This window comes from Salvia miltiorrhiza, chromosome 3 (assembly GCF_028751815.1).
Source record: "Salvia miltiorrhiza cultivar Shanhuang (shh) chromosome 3, IMPLAD_Smil_shh, whole genome shotgun sequence".
In the NCBI taxonomy this organism is placed as follows: Eukaryota; Viridiplantae; Streptophyta; class Magnoliopsida; order Lamiales; family Lamiaceae; genus Salvia; species Salvia miltiorrhiza.
Window position 1 is genome coordinate 17,194,946 of NC_080389.1, and position 20,165 is coordinate 17,215,110.

Consider the following 20,165-nt stretch of genomic DNA (forward strand, 5'->3'; position numbering starts at 1 on the left):
CATGGTTTTCGCCTTTCGATCTCCTCCATTCTTCTCTGGATATCACGCAAGAGGGTTAGTATTTCCTCTTGTTTGAGTGATATTCTGCTTAGCTCCATCGGTAGTTCATACAGCTTGTTGCCGTAATATTCCACCGTTTTCTGAATCTCCCGCAAGTTGACATTGTCGGAAGAGTCTGGCTCGATCTTGTGGTAGCTCGGATAAGCTACTCCCGCCTTGTCTTTTTGTTCCATCAATCGTGGGACTGATGGGCCTCGTCTCTGGTTCGTTCAATCGCCGTTCTGGTGGCGGCGAGTCCCATGAGGTTCTCATGGTAGAATTGTATACTCGTGATAATATCACGAATAATCTCGACATCTTCTCCTCGTCGTACGTTGGTAACGAGGGCTCGATTGTTCCAGTTGAGTCCGTCTAATAGACGGGTAATCTCGCTCTCCAAATGTTGGAGAGTGTTCCTGTATGGTACACATCTCGGACACTCGTCCGGATCCATAAACTTTTTCTGGAGTCTCCTCCCACATGGGTTAATAATAAAATAAACTAAAAATTATATAATTCCTCTATAAAAACCCGCTCTGATACCATTTTGAGAAGCGCGGGATCAATTTGAACAATTACCAATTTTAATCATTTTTTGCTTAACAGTTCGTGGCGTTGTCACACAGTCCAGACCCAGTTTACCGAAGTAACCTATCGGGCACGAGGAAAGTTTCCAGCCGATATACTAGTCAAGCTTAATTAGGCAAAAGATGGGAGATAAAGGGAATTTAAGTATAAGGGTAGAAATGGTATTTCACTATGAAGTGGGTATTTTTCATAGATGTTTTATATAGGTGGGTAGATTTGATAGATGTATTATAAAAGTGGGTATTAAAAACCATTTGCCCTATTATTATTATTATTATTATTAATTATTAATTGTAGGAGTTGCACACGACGTATATTAAAGTTGCACATATGGTATATTCAAGTTGCACACGATGTGTACACGAGTTGCACATGACGTATATTTGAATTGCACACGACATATATTGGAGTTGCACGCGGCGTATATTTGAATTGCACACGATGTATATTTGAGTTGCACACGACGTATATTCAAGTTGCACACATGGTATATTGGATACTACATATATTGGAGTTACACACGACGTATATTGGAGCTGCACACGATGTGTACACGAATTGCACATGACGTATATTTGAATTGCACACGACATATATTGAAGTTGCACACAATATATATTGCATTGTAGTACAAACGTAAATGCATATAATCTATTGTCATAAGCCATACGAAATTTCAAAAATATAATAACAATAAGTAAATAATGATTATTATTAGAACCCAAAAAAAAAATAGATGAAATAAGCGGATAAAAAAAAATAGTGCAAAAATTGATACCCAATCCCATAATAATAGGCCACTATCATATCTAGAATTAAGTAAATTACATTGTTATCCTCTTAAGTATAAAGAAAGAAAGAAAAACGGCAAATCACTTATAATAAATCTTAACCGCATGTTAAATAAAATTGAAGACTGAGATTAGTTCCTAGTTCTCATTTTAATGGAGGTTTTTATTAGAACCTCTTCCTATATATATATATATATAGGGGAGGACTAGAATAAAAACACTCTTAAGTGTATAAAATATAAATGATTTTCAGCCCTTAGATCATCAAGATCTACGGTTGATTCGTAACCCTGTTGGATGAATTCGTGGTCCTGAGTTCGAATCCCAAAGGTAACAAAAATTTATTTTTCGCAATTCGTAACCCTGTTTGATAAAATTCGTACATTAAAAAACGTCTATATTTATATTTTAATAAGTGTTTTCACTGTAGCCTTCCCCTATATATATATATATATAGGGAGAGGTTCAGGAAAGAACCATAAATAAAAAAAGAATGGAGAACCATTTTCAGCCATTCAATCATCAAGATCTACGGTGGATACATCATCTTGTTGGATGAATGCAGATCCTGGGTTCGAATCCTGAAGGGAGCAATTTTTTTTATTTTTTTGAGTGCATTAATTTTAACAGCGAATGCATTAATTTTTACAGTGAATGCATTAGATTTGATGGTTCTCCCGTTCTCACAAATAATGTATTTCTCTCTAGAACAACACCCTATATATATATATAGGACTACAGTAAAAACACTTCTTAAAATATAAATATAAACGTTTTTTAATGTACGAATTTTATCCAACAGGGTTACGAATTCATCCAACATGGTTACGAATTGTGAAAAATAAATTTTTGCTATCTTTGGGATTCGAACCCAGGACCACGAATTCATCCAAAAGGGTTACGAATCAACCGTAGATCTTGATGATCTAAGGGCTGAAAATCATTTATATTTTATACACTTAAGAGTGTTTTTATTCTAGCCATCCCCTATATATATATATATATATATGTTTTTATTTTAGAATTGAAAAAACTTTTAATATTATTTTTTAGATTAAATATTACTATAAGAACTAGTATTGTGAATGTGAATTTGATCGAGGTCATAAGATAAGAATTGTACCACGTCCACGTTTTTTTTGTTTTTTGTTTTAATAACAACACCCGAAGGGATGAGGGGTTAGGTAGACCCCCAACCTATAGATAAATCATCAACCATTGTTTCATACAAGACGCTGCCCAAAAGTGACAACACCCAGCAGAAACAGCAAGGATCGAAAAACATAAAACAGACCTGACAAAAACATAAAGAAACGTAACCCAAAAATGGCTACATCCGGAAGACAAAGGAAACGAAAAAAAACAGGAAACAGACCAAAGCAAACTAACTATCAACATGAAAACTAAATCTAAAGTTAGGATAACCAAGCTGATCCATCCGAACTAGAGCAAGAAATTGTCGGGGCGCAGAAGTGTAATCAAAAGTAGTCAACGTCTGAACCTGATGCCCTCTCCTCGTCATAAAATTAGCAGGTCGGTTTCCCTCGCGGTGGATGTGAGTTAAACGGACTAGCTGAAGCTGAGTAAGCAAACGGATCCACGCAACAGTATGACAAATACTAGCATGACTATAACGCCCAGCAGACATGAGCAACATGATCGCCGCCGCATCCATCTCAACCCAGATATGAGTAGAGAAGATGATAGCCAACCTAATACCCTCGAGCATACGTCCACGTTTACCGTACCATCTATTAACTCTTAAATAATGAATTTCTCTACTAGATAATTCGACAAGCATAAGATGCATGTATAGAAAAATATGTTTCTACCTTATTTTTATAATAATATAGGTTATTTATATCGATTGTCTGATCAAATCTTTCTATATAAAAAATAATATATTAAAATAAATAAACCTCTTTATATCATAAATATGAAAAAATCATTTCATCGACGAGGTCACGTATTAGTTTGATTTATTATGTGAAATCGAAGAAATGAAGAAAGTGATAACATTTACTTCATTCGTCCCATTAAAAGTGGCCTGTATTTTATTTTGGGCCCTCTCACTATAAGTGACCTATTTTCATAAATGAAAAAAAAAATTAAAAAGTATAAGTTCTATTATTTTTAATCGATTTATATATTTTTCTCAATTTTTGTGCCAAATTTTTTTGAGCCACATGGGACGGAGGGAGTATATATATAGTATATATATAGGTGTTTATTTTAGGGAGAAAGATACATATATAGGTGTCTATTAACATCTAGCATGGGAGTAGAATGTAGATCATGGACAAGCCCTATTGGACTTTGTGCTAAAATTAATGCCGCACTAAATATAACCACTAAATTTTAAAATTGATTAATAAATTCATTTGGCATTTATTGTTGCTCAGAAATTAAAAATACTAACAATTTTACTTCAAATTTACAAGTCCTAATTAATGCAGTCGTGGAAAGTAATTTGGTAGCTTCGCGGAAGACATGCCACTTTGTTTGACGTGATATAGCACAAAAACATATATAAACAAATGTTAGTGCCATTTAAATAATTTAGTTAAGTACGTGCAAAATGCTTCGACAAATATATTTAAATTATATTTTTCAAATTGTTGTGGCACTCGATTAAATAGTTTACAAGTGCTCCAACTGGTTTTTGTCAGATTTAGAGACTGTTTGAAGCTTCAAGCAATCGATTGGCTAATCAATTAACTAATTACTATATTAGTATGGTTTATATATACATAATTAATATAATATGCAATTTGGTTTGAACGCTTAACTCTTTGGTCGTGCTGCTCTTATGCAAAGTTGAAATTTAAGTCATCTCAAATATTCAAACAATGTGAACAATACATACATATATGAGTTCAAAATACGGTGTCGTAGAATACCTATTAGACCTTTACCCAATTTTTATTAAAAGACAAGTAGTTTGAATTTTGATTACTATCATCTAATCATCAACGAGCCCTTCATTATGTTTGCAATTAAGTAGAGATTTCCCATTATATCTTTTCATGACATCTGGTATTTCACTTTTGTTTCTAGGGGTGTGTTCTGTTTGGTTATAAGTTCATCATGAAAAAAGAAGAGAGAAGAAAATATGAGAAAATTTGATCACATTTTAGTGGTGCTTACTCTTTTTATCTCATGTTCTCTTCGGGAGAAAAATATAATACTCCGCATAAAAATATTATGAAAAGAGAGAGGAGGCATGCAAAATGGATGGGTGGCGATGGAAAGCCACCCCTTACGGATGTTTCACAGTGAATTCAGCTTATAAAGAACTGAGCACACAGGCTGGCCCTCCGGCGGACCACGACGACAAACTGATCTGGAAAGCCCCAGCTCCTCCCAAAGTCATAACCACAGCTTGGAAAGCACTTCGAGGAAGATTGGCGACCTGCGAAAACCTGATGAAAAGACTTGTGATCACGCAAAATTCTGAGGCTAAGTGTGCTTTCTGCAAGACGGAGATCGAAACTTCAGAGCATATCTTTTTCTCCTGCTCAAAAACCGAAGAAATCTGGAAGCTCTTACTGCTTTGGATTGGTAAACAGACAACACTCAGCATCAAGATGAAAGACCACTTTTTTGCCTTCATCAATCTTGGGAGCAAAGAAGATTTGCGTTTTCTTCTTGGAAGCTGGATGTGCACGATCTGGTGCATATGGAAAGGGCAGAATGAATGCAAATTCAACAACGACATCTGGAATAAAGATAAAATGATCGGCGAGATCAAGACGAGAGTTTGGGGTTGGCTGCAGGTGTTTGGCACGCCGACTGTCCTGCCTGATTTTAGAAGATGGTTCCATTCAGCCTTGTTACACGGCTGATGGACGACCATGGTGTCTCCTTCTCCTCTTTCTTGTTTTCGGTTTGTACTTTTGTTTCCTCTCGTTTTTGGGTACCTCTGGTACCATGAGTTATAAGATTTCGCTTTTTTTCCTGATAAAAAAAAAATTATGAAAAGAGAGAAAAAATAGAGAGAGAGAGAGTTGAAAGAGAGAAAAGAAACAGGGAGAAGGAGAAATATAGATAGATGAATTTATAAATTATAGTATAAATTTTGATGGTAAAATTGAAGATCGTAAAAATATACAATATGACAAAATATTATCATCACACCTATAGCTTGTGATAATATTATCATAAATTAGAGTGAAAAGTGGAAAAATGGGCTGCTCGAGAAAATTCTTCCTCATGCAAGGAAAATTTTCTAAGAAAGAGAACATGTGAAAAAAGTGAAAAGGAAGAAAAATATAGTATGTATTATACCCTTTTTCATCGAAGAGAACGCAACCTTTCACCTTTTATATAAACATACACTATATGACCATCCAATTAAATACAAAATGTGTAAGATGAAAATATAATATACAAATTAAATTGTGAAATTCCAAGGTTCCCTTTTGGCCCCCAATGACACATACTGAACATTTGGAATCATTATCCACAACATGCAGATTTTATTCAGTTTTGTTTTCATTACGAAATCTTGATAAATGTTTATCTACTATATCTATAACCAACTTAAACAAGAGAAGGAAAAATAAAATATCATTCTTTTCTTAAATAAAACGTAGGCATATGTGAAGGGTACTCATGCCCTAAAGTGATGACATATATAAGAGAATAAGTAGTGGAAACACTATTGGAATCGAAGAAAAATCTTGGTCTCCAATTTCAACAACAAAGTACCCTCATCATCTGGGTATCCCTTTTACACTTTATTTCTACTATGATATATAAATATAATTGTGTTCCATTACAATCATCCTCCATTATGAATATTCGAATTCCAAGTCCTGCCTAAATCTACTCACTTTTCAACTTTCCCTTTCACATTGTAACCTATAATGTTTTTTTCATAAGAAAAAACTTTGTTGTAAGTTGACAAAATTCTTGAGTTACATATAAATTGTAACAATTTGATATGCATCCATTGTGATGCTGGCACAATTGGTGGAAAAGACATGCCCCTATCTCCCATTCAATGCCTAATAAAGTCCATTACAAAATGATCAAACAATGTACATTTTGTAGGAAAAATGATCGATGAATGTGACTTTACTACTTTGTACTATGTGACATAGAGTTTTCCTAATGCGATTCATCCTTATTTGTGTAATTTGCATACTGTTATTTAAAATTAATGTTTGCCTAAAATGTCGTCTTATAAAACGATTATGAGCTAGTGGCTATCGTCGTCGGAAAAAATTATTATTATTAATGATATCGTGCTTATATTTCTCTCATGAACTCCCAATTAAGTAGTATTTGATATTCTTCCTTCATCTTTAAATTTACGGGATCTAATCATAATCATAATAATAATGATAATATTATTGTTATTGTTATTGTTATTGTTATTGTTATATTATTATAATTATTATTATTATGACGAAAGTATTCATAAAGATAAAATGCATGCATGATTTTCCTTTTGCCGTTAACAATGTAGGATACACTTTAGTGTACCAATTGTGCACTAATATCAAGTTTGCAAGTTTATTTTTTTCAAAATATCCCTTCACTTTCTTTCTTCTTCTTTTTTTGTTATTTTTTATTTTACAATCTTAATCAATCTTAATCATGGTGTGTAATCATCTACTGAAATTTAGTTTACAATTGATTACTCCCTCCGTCCACGATAAATGTGGTCTTTTTGCTATTTTCGTCCATCCACAATAAGTGTGGTCTTTTCATTTTAGGAAATATACCTTTATACTTTTACTCACATTCACACACAATATTTACGAAAAATCCATTTCACAATCATTTACTCCCTCCGTCCCGCGAAGCGTGACCCACTTTCCTTTTTGAGTTGTTCCACGAAGCTTGACCTGTTTCTAAAAATAGCAAAAAATTTACCATTTATTCACCTTTTCACTTTTTCACTTACCACACTTAACACACAAAATACCAATTTTTTAATTCCCGTGCCGAAAAGAAATGGGTCACGCTGCATGGGACGGAGGGAGTATTAATTACCTAACAATTCAATTTTGGTGGGACCATTTCTCTACTTTATACACATTTACCAATATTTTTTTAAAACTTATGCCCTCCCATCCACACCATACTTATCGTGGACGGAGGGAGTATTATGGTTTATTGGTTTATTGTCACATAGTAAGTGTTTATTTCATTTCGATTCTTAGTAAATACTCATTAATTAGGATTCTGTATGCTATAATCTTTCATAAATAATAATTTTTCAAATAACAAATTTGATAGTGGAACATAAACACTGTGCCGAAATTACCATAGAATCTCATACATGTCATATTACTCTGAGCAATATCTTTTCAGATGATTTATCACTAGCGAATCTAGGCAGTTAGGATATGCCGGACTCTCCCTCGGGCCCCTCGCACGTTAAATTATTTTTGCCACACTAGATAATTTATACTCGCTCTGTCTCATTTTAATAAATTCGTTTTCTTTTTTGAGATGTCCTACTAGAATATATTTATTTTTTAGTTTAAATAAAAAATATATATTTAATTGATGTGGATCACATAAATTTCCTCGTTAATTTCTTAATTTCCGTGCCCAAAAGAAGTGAGCATATTAAAGTGAGACGGAGGGAGTGCTATTTTTATTAATACGTCTCCCACTACCAAAGATTTCATTATACAATTTTTTTTCATTATTTCCGTAAATATTACTTACATAATGCATTATTATTATAATGTATAATTAATCTTTTTAGACGATTGAGCACAATTTATTGTTCCCCTCCAATCAAAAGTTCAAAGACTTGAGCATTAGAGGATCGGTGTGTGAGTGTGAGTGTGAGTGTGAGTGTGTGTGCCAGGGTGTTTGTTTTTATTCATAATAATAATATATAGTACTCCCCCATCCCACGAATCTTGAGTCATTTTTCTTTTCGGTCGTTCCATTAATCTTGAGTCATTTTCTTTTTTGGCAATTTTTTTTTCTTTTATTCATCTTTTCACTTTTTTTACCCACTAGACTTAACACACTAAATACTATTTTCTTAATTTTCATGCCGAAAAGAATTGACTCAAGATTCGTGTGGGACGGAGAGAATAATATTTTTTAAAATAATATCTAAAAAAGAAAAAGAGAAAGGAAGATAGGAGGTTCCCTTCACGAGGGCCACCCACATGAGGTAGTTTCTATCCCTGCCGAGTGTCACTTTGCACCCCTAAAATCAGCGGACCACGAGGCAACCTGCAACCGGCTGGCCCGGTGTAGAAAGCAACAACAAAAGCGACACCCGCCAAGCGGTCACCGCCACTGGTGGAGAAGTGGGTGCCGTAACAAAACCTCTGACTGCCGGTAATAACGGAAATCTGCTCTTTTTGACTTGTGTATGACGTGTTCAGATATGGTGTATACTATCCACCTTCTCCCAAAAGGAAAATATATATTTATATTTATATTTATATTTTATCTATACACAATATGAAATTCGGAGTCGTACTTTTCTTTTTTGTTCATAATTAATTTTTTATACTCACTTTTCAAAAAGGCAGTACACGAGAAAATAGAGATTACATTACATGCATTTCTTTTTGGGCGTATGCCGTTGATTGCGGTTGAGAATAAAGTGTTTTTCTTAGTGAGTGGGACCTCATTTTTTGACTGCTATTACCTTAGCCTCTTCTTTTTTGGCATTTTCTTCCTTTTTTTTTTAGTATTATTTCTTTAAAGAAAAATTAAGAATCATATTCTCTGACATGCCAATGTATCCAAATCTTAATTAACCCTTGCTTGGAATTTGTGTTGTTTCGCCCTAAACTTTCTAAGTATATCACTAATTAGTTAAAACACCCACACCGGTTGATTCATCCGGAAGATTCGAATCGATTTGTGGATGAGTCAATGCATGTGGGGGCCAACTCGAGCTCGACTCATATGAATGAATTGGGCTCATCCGTTATTTTGTGAATGTGCATGCAATGCACGCGCTACTAGTTGGGCTCAACCAATACAGGACATTGACTCATAATCGACTTATTCACTTTTTATATGGATGAGTCGGATTCAACCAATACAGGGCATTGACTCATAATTGACTCATTCGTGGATGAGCCTCCAACCGACTCAACAGATGTGGATGCAATTATACCCCATGGTAACCTCAACAACAATGCAAGCTTAACTTATTTGCTTTGGAGAACTGCAAATGTGAAATTTGATGTACATAATGGAGATATTTCTAATTTAATTTTCATCGCTATTCTTCCCCAAAATCAAAAGGTATAATTCTACATACAATTTTAAGAATATATATTAATATGTTTAGCTCTTCGCCTTGTAAATATTACAAAGTGTTAAGAGTAATTTTAATTTTCGTTGCAAAGCCCAAATGTCTCTAATTATTTGTTGGAGCAGCAAAATAAAATATATAACATTTACAGTGATAAATTACTTCATGCTTTGTATCTTAAATTAGGCTATTAGCAAATAGTTTGTCCTATTATTATTGTCTAAGTTTCAAGAATATCACTGAGCATCTTGTTTTGGATGTATTAAGATCAGCCCCAGCTTTGTATTTTCCCAAGTCTCCCACTTTAGGTTTATAATTAAATTTGATAGATCAAAGAAAAATGTGAAATAAAAAACAGAGAGCAAAACAAAATAAAAAATATAAAAAATTAAGAGGGAGGGGGGAGTTTTGACCGGGGTGAACGGTAAAAGAATATTTAACGGAACGGTGTCGGTGTGGTGATTTTCTTAATAATGTGAATGCCAGATACAAAATTAAATGGCTGTGACCGTTGTTTGCCGGGTTGTCGGGTAATCGAATCATATTACAGGTGAAATCTCTTGTATGGCACGTGTGACGCCTAATCTTCTGCAAATTACACTTCTACCCTCTTCCCAATTCGTCCAAGATATTTTTATCACAATTTTATACTCCCTCCGTCCCACTAAAGTTGGCTACATTTCCATTTTGGGCGTCCCACTAAAGTTGGCCACTTTCCTAAAATGGAAATATTTATCACATTCTATCTCCTACTTTATCACTTTATTATCTTCTCTCTCCTACTTTATCACATCCTCTCTCCTACTTTATCACTTTATTACCTTCTCTCTCTCACTTTATCACCTTCTATTTCTTACTTTATTACTTTTATACTTTATTAACTACACACTTAAAATACTAATCTACAACTCCTTAATTCCCGTGCCGAAACGAATGTAGCCAACTTTAGTGGGACGGAGGGAGTAACGTTTAGCATTCGCTGTTAACATAAGGGGAAAAAAAATTAAATAAATGATTTATTTATATAATATGGATGAAATTTTTTTTATTTGGGGAGGAGTTGGGGAAGTGGAGCAGTGGAGTTTGAACCCAGGACCTCACTGTTCACACACAGGAGATCGCACCGCTTGATGTCCTATTGGAGACATGATATGGATGAATTAAGAACACAAAATGAGCAAGAGCACTTCTCAAAGCAATACTTTCCCACATCATTTTTCTCTTTAAGTTGCGTTCTCTTTGGTTGTAAAATTATCATGAGAAAATGATAGAAATGAAAAGGTGGGAAAATTTTATCATTTCCACTCTTGTTATCTCATGTTCTCTTTGATGGATTTTTTTTTTTATCCTATAATTCATTTATCCTACACACATGTTCTCTTTGTGGGAAAATGATGGATAAATTGTTAAAAGACAATATTACCCTTATTATTGACTTACTTATTTTATGCCATACTTTCAATTTTATTTTATGACATACTTCATTTTTTTTTATAATTTTTCTCGCCACCTTCACCCCCACCCCACTACCCCACGCCCCCCTCCCCTTCCCAGTTTTTTTTATTTTTTTTTAATTTTTCTCGCCACCTCCACCCCACCCCACCCCAACTACCCCACGCCCACACTCACCCCCCACCACCTCCCCCCTTCACCCAAAAAAAAAATTTAATTTTTTCGCCACCTCCACCCACCCTCCCCTACCCCAGCCACCCCTTCCCACTACACGCCCCCCCCCCCCCAACCCGCCACCTCCACCCACCCCTCCCTACCCTACGCACCCACCGACCACCTCCCGCCACCCCCGCAAAAAAAAAAAAAAAATCTCGCCACCTCCACCCATCCCCCTACCCCACGCCCCCACCCACCCACCCCCCAAATTTTTTTTTATTTTTCTCGCCACCTCCACCCACCCCCCCTATCTGACACCCCCACCCACCCCCTCTCCCCCCCCAAAAAAAAATTCTTTAATTTTTCTCGTCACCTCCACCCCACCCCTTACCTCACGCCCCCACCCCCTCCCCCCACCCACCTCGCCAAGTTTTTTTTTCGCCACCCCCTACCCCGACTCCCCACCCCCATCCATTTGGGGGGGGGGGGACGGGGTGGAGGTGGCGACAAAAATTAAAAAAAAATGAAAAAAATGGCAAGGGGGTGGGGGGCGTGGCGTAGGGGGGATGGGTGGAGGTGGCGAGAAAAATTTAATTTTTTTGTGGGGGGTGGGGGGTGTTGGGTGGGGGCGTGGGGTAGGGAGGGTGGGTGGAGGTGGCGAGAAAAATTTTAAAAAAAAAATTTGGGGGTGGGGAGGGGGTGGGTGGGGGCGTGGGGTAGGGGAGGGTGGGTGAAGATGGCGAGAAAATTTAAAAAAAAATTGGGGGTTGGGTGGTGGGGAAGGGGTGGGTGGGGCATGGGCTAGGGGAGGGTGGGTGGAGGTGGCGAGAAAAATTTTTAAAGAAATTTTTTTTGGGAGTGGGGGGGAGGGGTGGTGGGGAGGGGGTGGGTGGGGGCGTGGGGTAGGGGAGAGTGGGTAAAGGTGGCGACAAAAACTAAAAAAAAAAAAATTTGGCGGTGGTGGGGAGGAGGTGGGTGGGGGCGTGGGGTAGGGGAGGGTGGGTGAAGGTGGCGACAAAAATTTAAAAAATGGGGGTGGGGGGGAGGGGTGGGTGGGGGCGTGGGGTGGGTGGAGGTGGCGAGAAAAATTTAAAAAAAAAAATTGAGGGAGGGGGGGGGTGGGTGTGGGGGCGTGGGGTTGGGGGAGGGTGGCGAGAATTTTTTTTTTTTTGGGGGGGGGGGGGGTTTGGGGGGGGGGGGTTGGTGGGGAGGGGGTGGGTGGGGGCGTGGGGTAGGGGAGGGTGGGTGGAGGTGGCGAGAATTTTTTTTTTTTGGGCTTGGGGGGGGGTGGGGTGGGTGGGGAGTAAAATTAAAGAAAAAAAAATTAATGGTTTCGATCCGAATAAGACTCACTCACTGACATTCTCAGTGTTAAGGGTAAAATTGGAAGATCAAAAAAATATACATCATGGGAAAATTTTATCACACCTGCAGGTCATGATAATATTATCATGATTTAGGATGAAAATGTGGGAAAAGGGGCTTCCTGGGAAAATTTTCTCTCCTGCCCGGAGAAAATTTGCTAACAAAGAAAACACATGAAAAAGATGGAAAATGAGGGAAATTATTTGTTTTCCATCATTTTCCCACAAAGAGAACGCACCCTTAGGTAACTTCCTACCTCAGTTTATCTCATAATTTTGTGGTACATCTTAATTTGGGTAACGTAATATAAGGATAAATAAACATAAGGCATGCTTGCTTTTTATCCTCAAAATTAAGGGATGATATAATGATTTATAAATTTATCATTTAAAGAGGAAATTATATTTTTTATATCTTGTTTAATAATAATTTATTCACTTATCATAAGGTAGTATAAAATTATATCACCCCTTAAACAGTGATGGAGCCACATGAGAGCAAGGGGGTGCAGTTGCACCCCAAAAAAATAATTTATTTATAATAGTATTAATATATTTTATATTTATTATTTGCACCTCCTTCTAAAAGGATTAATATTTAAGTCCGCCCTACAAAAATTCCTAAACTATAATCTAAAAGCAAGTTCATTAAAAATAAATCAGAAATAAAAAAATAAACACAATTTCTTGTACAAAAACTTTCAACAAAAATGGAGTAGAGAACCTTTAGTTGATGTCGCGTTGTGTCTTCTTCAATTTTCAGTTCTTTCATCCGTGATCTAAGTCGATCGACTTTAGTTACTGCCGCCGGTCGGCTCCTTTGATTATCGCCTTTGTGTCCTTTCTGTTGTATTCTCAAATATGAAACCTTAGCTCTGCATTGTCCTTAGATATAAAATTATCGGGAAAGAAAAAAGGTGTTGGTCGAAAATTTATGCTATTTATTTAAATTTTTTATTATGTAAAAACAAATAAGATATAATTAAGTAGGTAAATAGAGTTTGTTCATTTTGTATACCTCAAAGCAAACATACTATAACTGTAAAATAATACCAGTGCTAGCTTAATTATTGGCTGTTGTAGCAAGCTGCCCTATTGTTTGCCACTTTACAGTGACAAAATCAATAATGTATTCTGCAAAAGTCTCATTTATATTTCTTATGTTTGGCCTCTAGTTAGTTTTGGTACCGTTTATATCACGTTTGCATAAAATGGTACCATAGCAAGGTAGATTGGCTCACTTTCTATCAAAATGAGAGTTTTGCGCGATTTCTGAAAATGATATTAGAATCATTTTTGTTTCTCATTCTATTTGATAATTTTTAGTGAATTCTTTCTCTCTATATATATAGTAAGTTCCAATGAGATTGCTATTTTTCGTGAGACAAATGAATAAGACAATATATAGTGTTGAATAACGATATTCAAAAAATTAGTAAATTTTTTTCGCTCTCTCCATAATTCGAATCCAAGTCAAAATTTTCTCCCTTAAAATAAATATCAGCCATAGGATTACATTAAATCAACACTTATAGATCAATCTATGGAGAAATCAATATATTTCGTTTTGAATAAGTCAATAACTTACCGAATAAATCAAGAGACCGCATAAATATACATTTATTCATAAACACGCAACCTTCCGGATTTGAACCCCAGACGGCCTTCAGAAAATTTATATTGTTCAATAAAATTGTTGGCGTATTCAGTAAATTTATTGACTTATTCAGGCTGCCTTTCCCCTTCTCTCAATATTTAGCCTTCTCTATTAATCTCTTTCCTATATATATATAGGGGAGAGCTATAATAAAAACACATTTTATTGTATAAAATATGAACCATTTTCAGCCCTTAGATCATCAAGATCTATAATCGATTCATCACCTTGTTTGATGAATTCATGGTCCTGAATTCGAATATCATAGGTAGCAAAAAAAATATTTTTCGCAATTCATACCATTATACCTTGAATTCATACATGTTCTACATAAAATTCATACATTTTTGTTTGTTTGTAGTTTTTATTTTAAGAGTTATTTTTTACTATAGTCCTTCCCTATATATATATATAGGGGAGCGCTCCAATGAGACCCCCTATTTTTAGTGAGACCTGAGACACGATCTTGTGCTTTTATTTCATTAATCATAAGGTTGATATTGTATCTAGAGGGAATTTTTTTTTTCTCAGGGTTCGAATCCTGGAGGGAGCGAAATATTTTAAATTTTGTTATTCATCAGTATATACTGCCTTGTGGCCCTTGTTCATCAGTATATACATCTTATTCATTGTACTTAGTGTCTCACGAAAAATAGGGGTTTCACTAGAGCGCGCCCACACACACACACACACACACACACACACACATATATATATATATATATATATATATATATAGGGTGGGGTTAATATAGAAACCCCCCTTAAGATGAAAACTAGGAACATAATACTAACCTTTAAAATTGAAGATCTAGTGGTTAGGATTGTTTCATTTAATAAAACATGCCTAATTAGATATTCTAATTAATAAGTGCCGTTTTTTTAGTTTGATATAATTTAAAGGTTAATTAAGTCATTTGTATTTTATTGAATTAACTATAGAATCGATTTTTATGGGATTCTTTATCACGTTCTCTCATCTATATTTATTTTCGTTTGTGCAATTTTAGATACCAATTATGCATATGCAATTAATATTAACACATTATGTATTTAATTTAAATTTTCATTTGTGCAACATAGTACACTACAACAACTATGCAGCTTTAGATACCAACTATGCAATTAAAATTATATGCAACACAACATCTATGCAACGAACATAAGTAGCTGTGCATTTGAAATATACTCATAAATAAAACTGTGCTACATCAACACACATCTATGCAATTACAATACATATCTGTGCAAGTATATGCATTACAATATTCGTCCACGAAATTAATATACCGTGCAACTGAAATCTACATATAAATAAAATGAATTATAAAATGAAGTGCAACACAAAAATTAAACGTGCAACAATGGACATATAATAAAGCAACCTAAAAATATATTATGAATACAAAAAAAATATACAAAAATTGCTCTACAAAAACACTTCTTAACTATTACATAATATCAAGATGCACAGTTGCATAGATATTAAGAATTGCACAAGCAGATTTTATTGTTGCATAGATATTAAAAATTATTGCACAAATTCGTGAATAATACTATTGGAATGTTTATTTGCTTTAATTATTTAATTTAAGTGCATTTTACTAGTGAGTGGGTGCATAATAAATAATCTATTGCACAAAAGAATTTTTAGGTGCATAGCTTTAAAATATATAAATTATTAATTGTTAATTTAGTTGCAATCGTATATAAATATATGTGGATTTTAATTGAAACAGTTGGGATTTAATTGCATTCGTATATACGAAACCAAAACTAATCAACTAAAACCAAATAAGAAAATAGTAAAAGACAAATATAACCTTTAACTAATCAAAAACACAAAAATACGGGAATGTATAACTAATGGAACCATTTTATGCGCATGTTTTCTCAAATTAATCCTAACCACTAGATCTTCAATTTTAAAGGCTAAGATGTGGTTCCTAGTTCTCATTTTAAAAGAAATTTTTATTAGAACCTCTTCCTATATATATATATATATATATATATATATATATATATAGGGTTAAGTTCAATGAAAAAGGCTTAAATATAAGAAATAAGAGAGAAGTAATCTCATCCATTGATCTTATCCAATCTAACGGACATGATTTATTCACTCCATGTTCAACGGATTTTTTCGTTGAACATTTGTGAACATATACAATATTTTTTAGGGTTCTACGAAAAAATTTATTATATAGTTTAACTAATGATAAAATAAGTTAAAATAAGTTGATCTCTTTTTTTTCGGCTTTTCCTAGGCAAAGTCATTATATTCTCTTTCCACTATATTTCCACAAGTTAAAATAAGTTGATATCTTTTTAAGAATTAAATTGTGTTATTTTTTCTTTCTAATAATTATATAGTTTAACTAATGATAAAATACTCAATATATATCAGAATTAAATACTCCCTCCATTGTTTATTAAGTGTCCCCGGTCGTCAAAATACACATACCAATAAAATAAGATATTTTACATTTGTAATCTTAGTAATTATCATAATAAATGCATATATATAATTAATTATTATATTCATTCAAGTGTTAAATAAGAATAAAACAGGAAAAATGTCATAAATATACTCTCAAATTTTGAAATGGGACACTTATTGAGAAACAAAAAAAAATGAGCTAAATGGGACACTTATAAAAAAACAGAGGAAGTATAGGAGATAGATGATAAAATTATTTATAAATATTTTCACCCTTATTTTTTCATTTATCATTGTACTGAATAAAGGCGAGACGATAAACTATTGAAAAACGAAAGAGGAAAAATAAGTTACAGTGCAGCTCAATCAGATTGTCAATCTATAATTCTCCCCTCCATTTTTTCTCTTTTTTTTTCTCTCTCTTTTCCTACTATTTTTTCTTTTACTTTTCTCTCTATATTTTAATTCTTTTCTAAATATCATCAAATATGATCCAGGAAAAAAATATCAATATGCATCTTAAATTTAAAATAGTATAAAAATCATCAAAAAATAATTTAAAACGGATAAGTTATGAAAATTTTAAAATTTAAAATATTTTATTTTCTATTTCATCATTGAAAAATTACAACTTTTTATATGTTTATGTATGAAAATATTTATATATTTATTATGTCACGTAATACTCTATAATAATAATGTGTAAAGCTAATTTCATTATCAAATACTTTTAATTTTGTTTAATAACTAAAATTATTATTATACATTATCCAAAGTTGAAAATTTACATTTTCAAATCCAGGATTTTATTGAGTAATTGATACATATTATTTTATTTTATTTTAAAAATATATTTTATATTTATTTATATTTAAATTTTGTTTAATGGAGTATTTATATTTATTTATTTAAATATATCGTTTAATTTTAATATTCGTCGTGAACCGCACGAATGGAAGTACTAGTTTCACTCAAAGATCAGGGACATAAATTAAAAGTAATCATTTTTTATTATTATGTTATGAAATAATTTTCTCAAGCAAGCTTTTTTACCCATTGTTTGAGTCTCTCGTTGGTTTCTTCTTCGCTGTTTGTAATAGACGGATACTCTTTTTTCTTTGCCGGTGTTTTTCCCATTGGATTTTCACCGAAAAGGTTTTAATGAGGCCCGACTCTTGTCTTAGCGTCCTTGTGCTATTATCGAGTTCTTAGGTTTTTTTTTTCTTTTAATAAAAGATCAATTTAATAATTATATGTTATGAAATAAGCAGTTAATTTTTGGTTGAACAATATGATTTTTGGCTTTCGGATCATTGGCGCGTCTCGACCATCACTTGCTACTATAAGCAATGATGAAATTATCTAATTAAGTTTCTTTGGCTTTTTTTTAAAAAAACTTATCATTCTTTAAAAAAAACTAAGTTAATAATGAAACCGAAGAGTTAATTCAATTGTTTACTACAAATTAACATCTAAATTTGATTTTTTTTTTTTGAAGTACTCTAAATTTGATTTTATATTGTGAGGTAAAAAGGAAAAGTTATGCATATTAATCAAACGAATTAGAGGATAAAACTTTTTTTCTTCAATAAAGGTTATTGACATCTTGTCCACAAGCGCATGAATAAATACGACGTTTATCTGTTTGGTATATTTTCCTTTACTAATGAATTTTACCCAAAACCAAATCATCACCAAATGTCACTGTAAATACCAATTATAGGCAATTATAAATGCTATTGACGAGAAAGAATACACAATACTTTTGGGGTGATGAAAGTGGTGTCGCACATCAATCAAATGAAATAATTAAGGGACTTTATTATTCCTCTTTTATCAATTAATCAAAGTTGTGTTTTAATTTGATCAAAAAGAGTAGTAGTGTTTTGATTTTAAACTGGCAACTAAAAGAAAGAGTTTTTGAACTTTAATATATTTTCTGAATTTAGGTCATTTTCACAATCATAAAACTACCCAAAACTACATGTTGAATATTTGAATGCATGACTCTTAAGCTCTTCTCACAAGGTGAAGTCCCACCTAAGTGGCTAAGTGTGATCTATAGTTCCATTTTGTTTGGATATTGCACGAACCATCTTTGTAATATATTCAAGTCATGAGTTATTATTATTCATTGTTTCTAATTTTGTTAGTGACGAAAGTTCTATTTTTCTTAATTTTATCAATTTTCACAGAGAATTCATTATATTTCGTATTAAATTTATAATGTTACACACACAGGGGTTGATTAACGTAAAAATCATAATTTAAAATAAGAATTGAGAACAGTGTATTAACGTGCAAAGTTACTGCATTCGCCGTGAAATTAATTACATTTGAAAAAAATGGGTAAAAATTAAATTTACGCTACATCTAGGATTTGAACTCAGGTGTTGCATTCATACAACAACAATATGATGGATTCACTGTATATGTTTACGATTGAATAGCTGAAAATGGTTCTCAGTTATCATTTTATTTAAAGGTTCGCATGTGAACCTTTCCATTTATAAATATAGGATTGGGCCGGGACGATCCAGTGAGATTAACGAATAAACTAGTATAAATTTATGAAAATACCTTGTAATGCATGAATAGTCGTAATTTAGTGCCAATGTATGTCGTGCTAGTACTTGTGATAAATGGTACAAATATGCCATTTCTTATTATTTGTATCAAGGTCTATCGCAGCAGCACTTGAGACGACTAGTACAAATATGACATTTCGTACAATTCATGCCACAGAACTGGGGCAATAAAAAAATAATAGACTTACAGCTTGTTCTAATAAATCCAACTATAATTGACAAAGGAAATTCAAATGCACATTTTATTCAATTTTTTTTTTTCATTTTACAACAACCATAATTCAAATCATATGAGTAAATCAACATAAAATAACTCAAAATCTGAAAAATCTAGCTAAATTCATGAACTAAATCTTCATTTTCACTTGAGAATAGAAGATGAAAGCAACATGTGAATCCTCCTCCGGTTGGAGTATGCTTTATGTGCCCTCCTAAGTTATTATTATTCATTGTTTCTAATTTTGTTAGTGACGAAAGTTCTATTTTTTTGAATTTTATCAATTTTCACGGAGAATTCATTATATTTCGTATTAAATTTATAATGTTACACACACAGGGGTTGATTAACGTAAAAATCATAATTTAAAATAAGAATTGAGAACAGTGTATTAACGTGCAAAGTTACTGCATTCGCCGTGAAATTAATTACATTTGAAAAAAATGGGTAAAAATTAAATTTACGCTACATCTAGGATTTGAACTCAGGTGTTGCATTCATACAACAACAATATGATGGATTCACTGTATATGTTTACGATTGAATAGCTGAAAATGGTTCTCAGTTATCATTTTATTTAAAGGTTCGCATGTGAACCTTTCCATTTATAAATATAGGA

At 33.4% G+C, this 20,165-nt stretch overlaps 1 protein-coding gene across 1 annotated transcript; it reads left to right on the forward strand.

Moving 5' to 3' along the window:
* Window positions 1-4,648: 4,648 nt before the first annotated feature.
* LOC131018476 (uncharacterized) lies at window positions 4,649-5,263 on the forward strand. Its single transcript, XM_057947194.1, has one exon. It carries the CDS (start codon window positions 4,649-4,651, stop codon window positions 5,261-5,263), a length of 615 nt encoding a protein of 204 aa, XP_057803177.1.
* Window positions 5,264-20,165: the final 14,902 nt, after the last annotated feature.

What these genes read in the sequence shown, in the direction of transcription:
- LOC131018476 (XM_057947194.1), top strand. Translation starts at nt 4,649, where the DNA reads ATGGATGGGTGGCGATGGAAAGCCACCCCTTACGGATGTTTCACAGTG.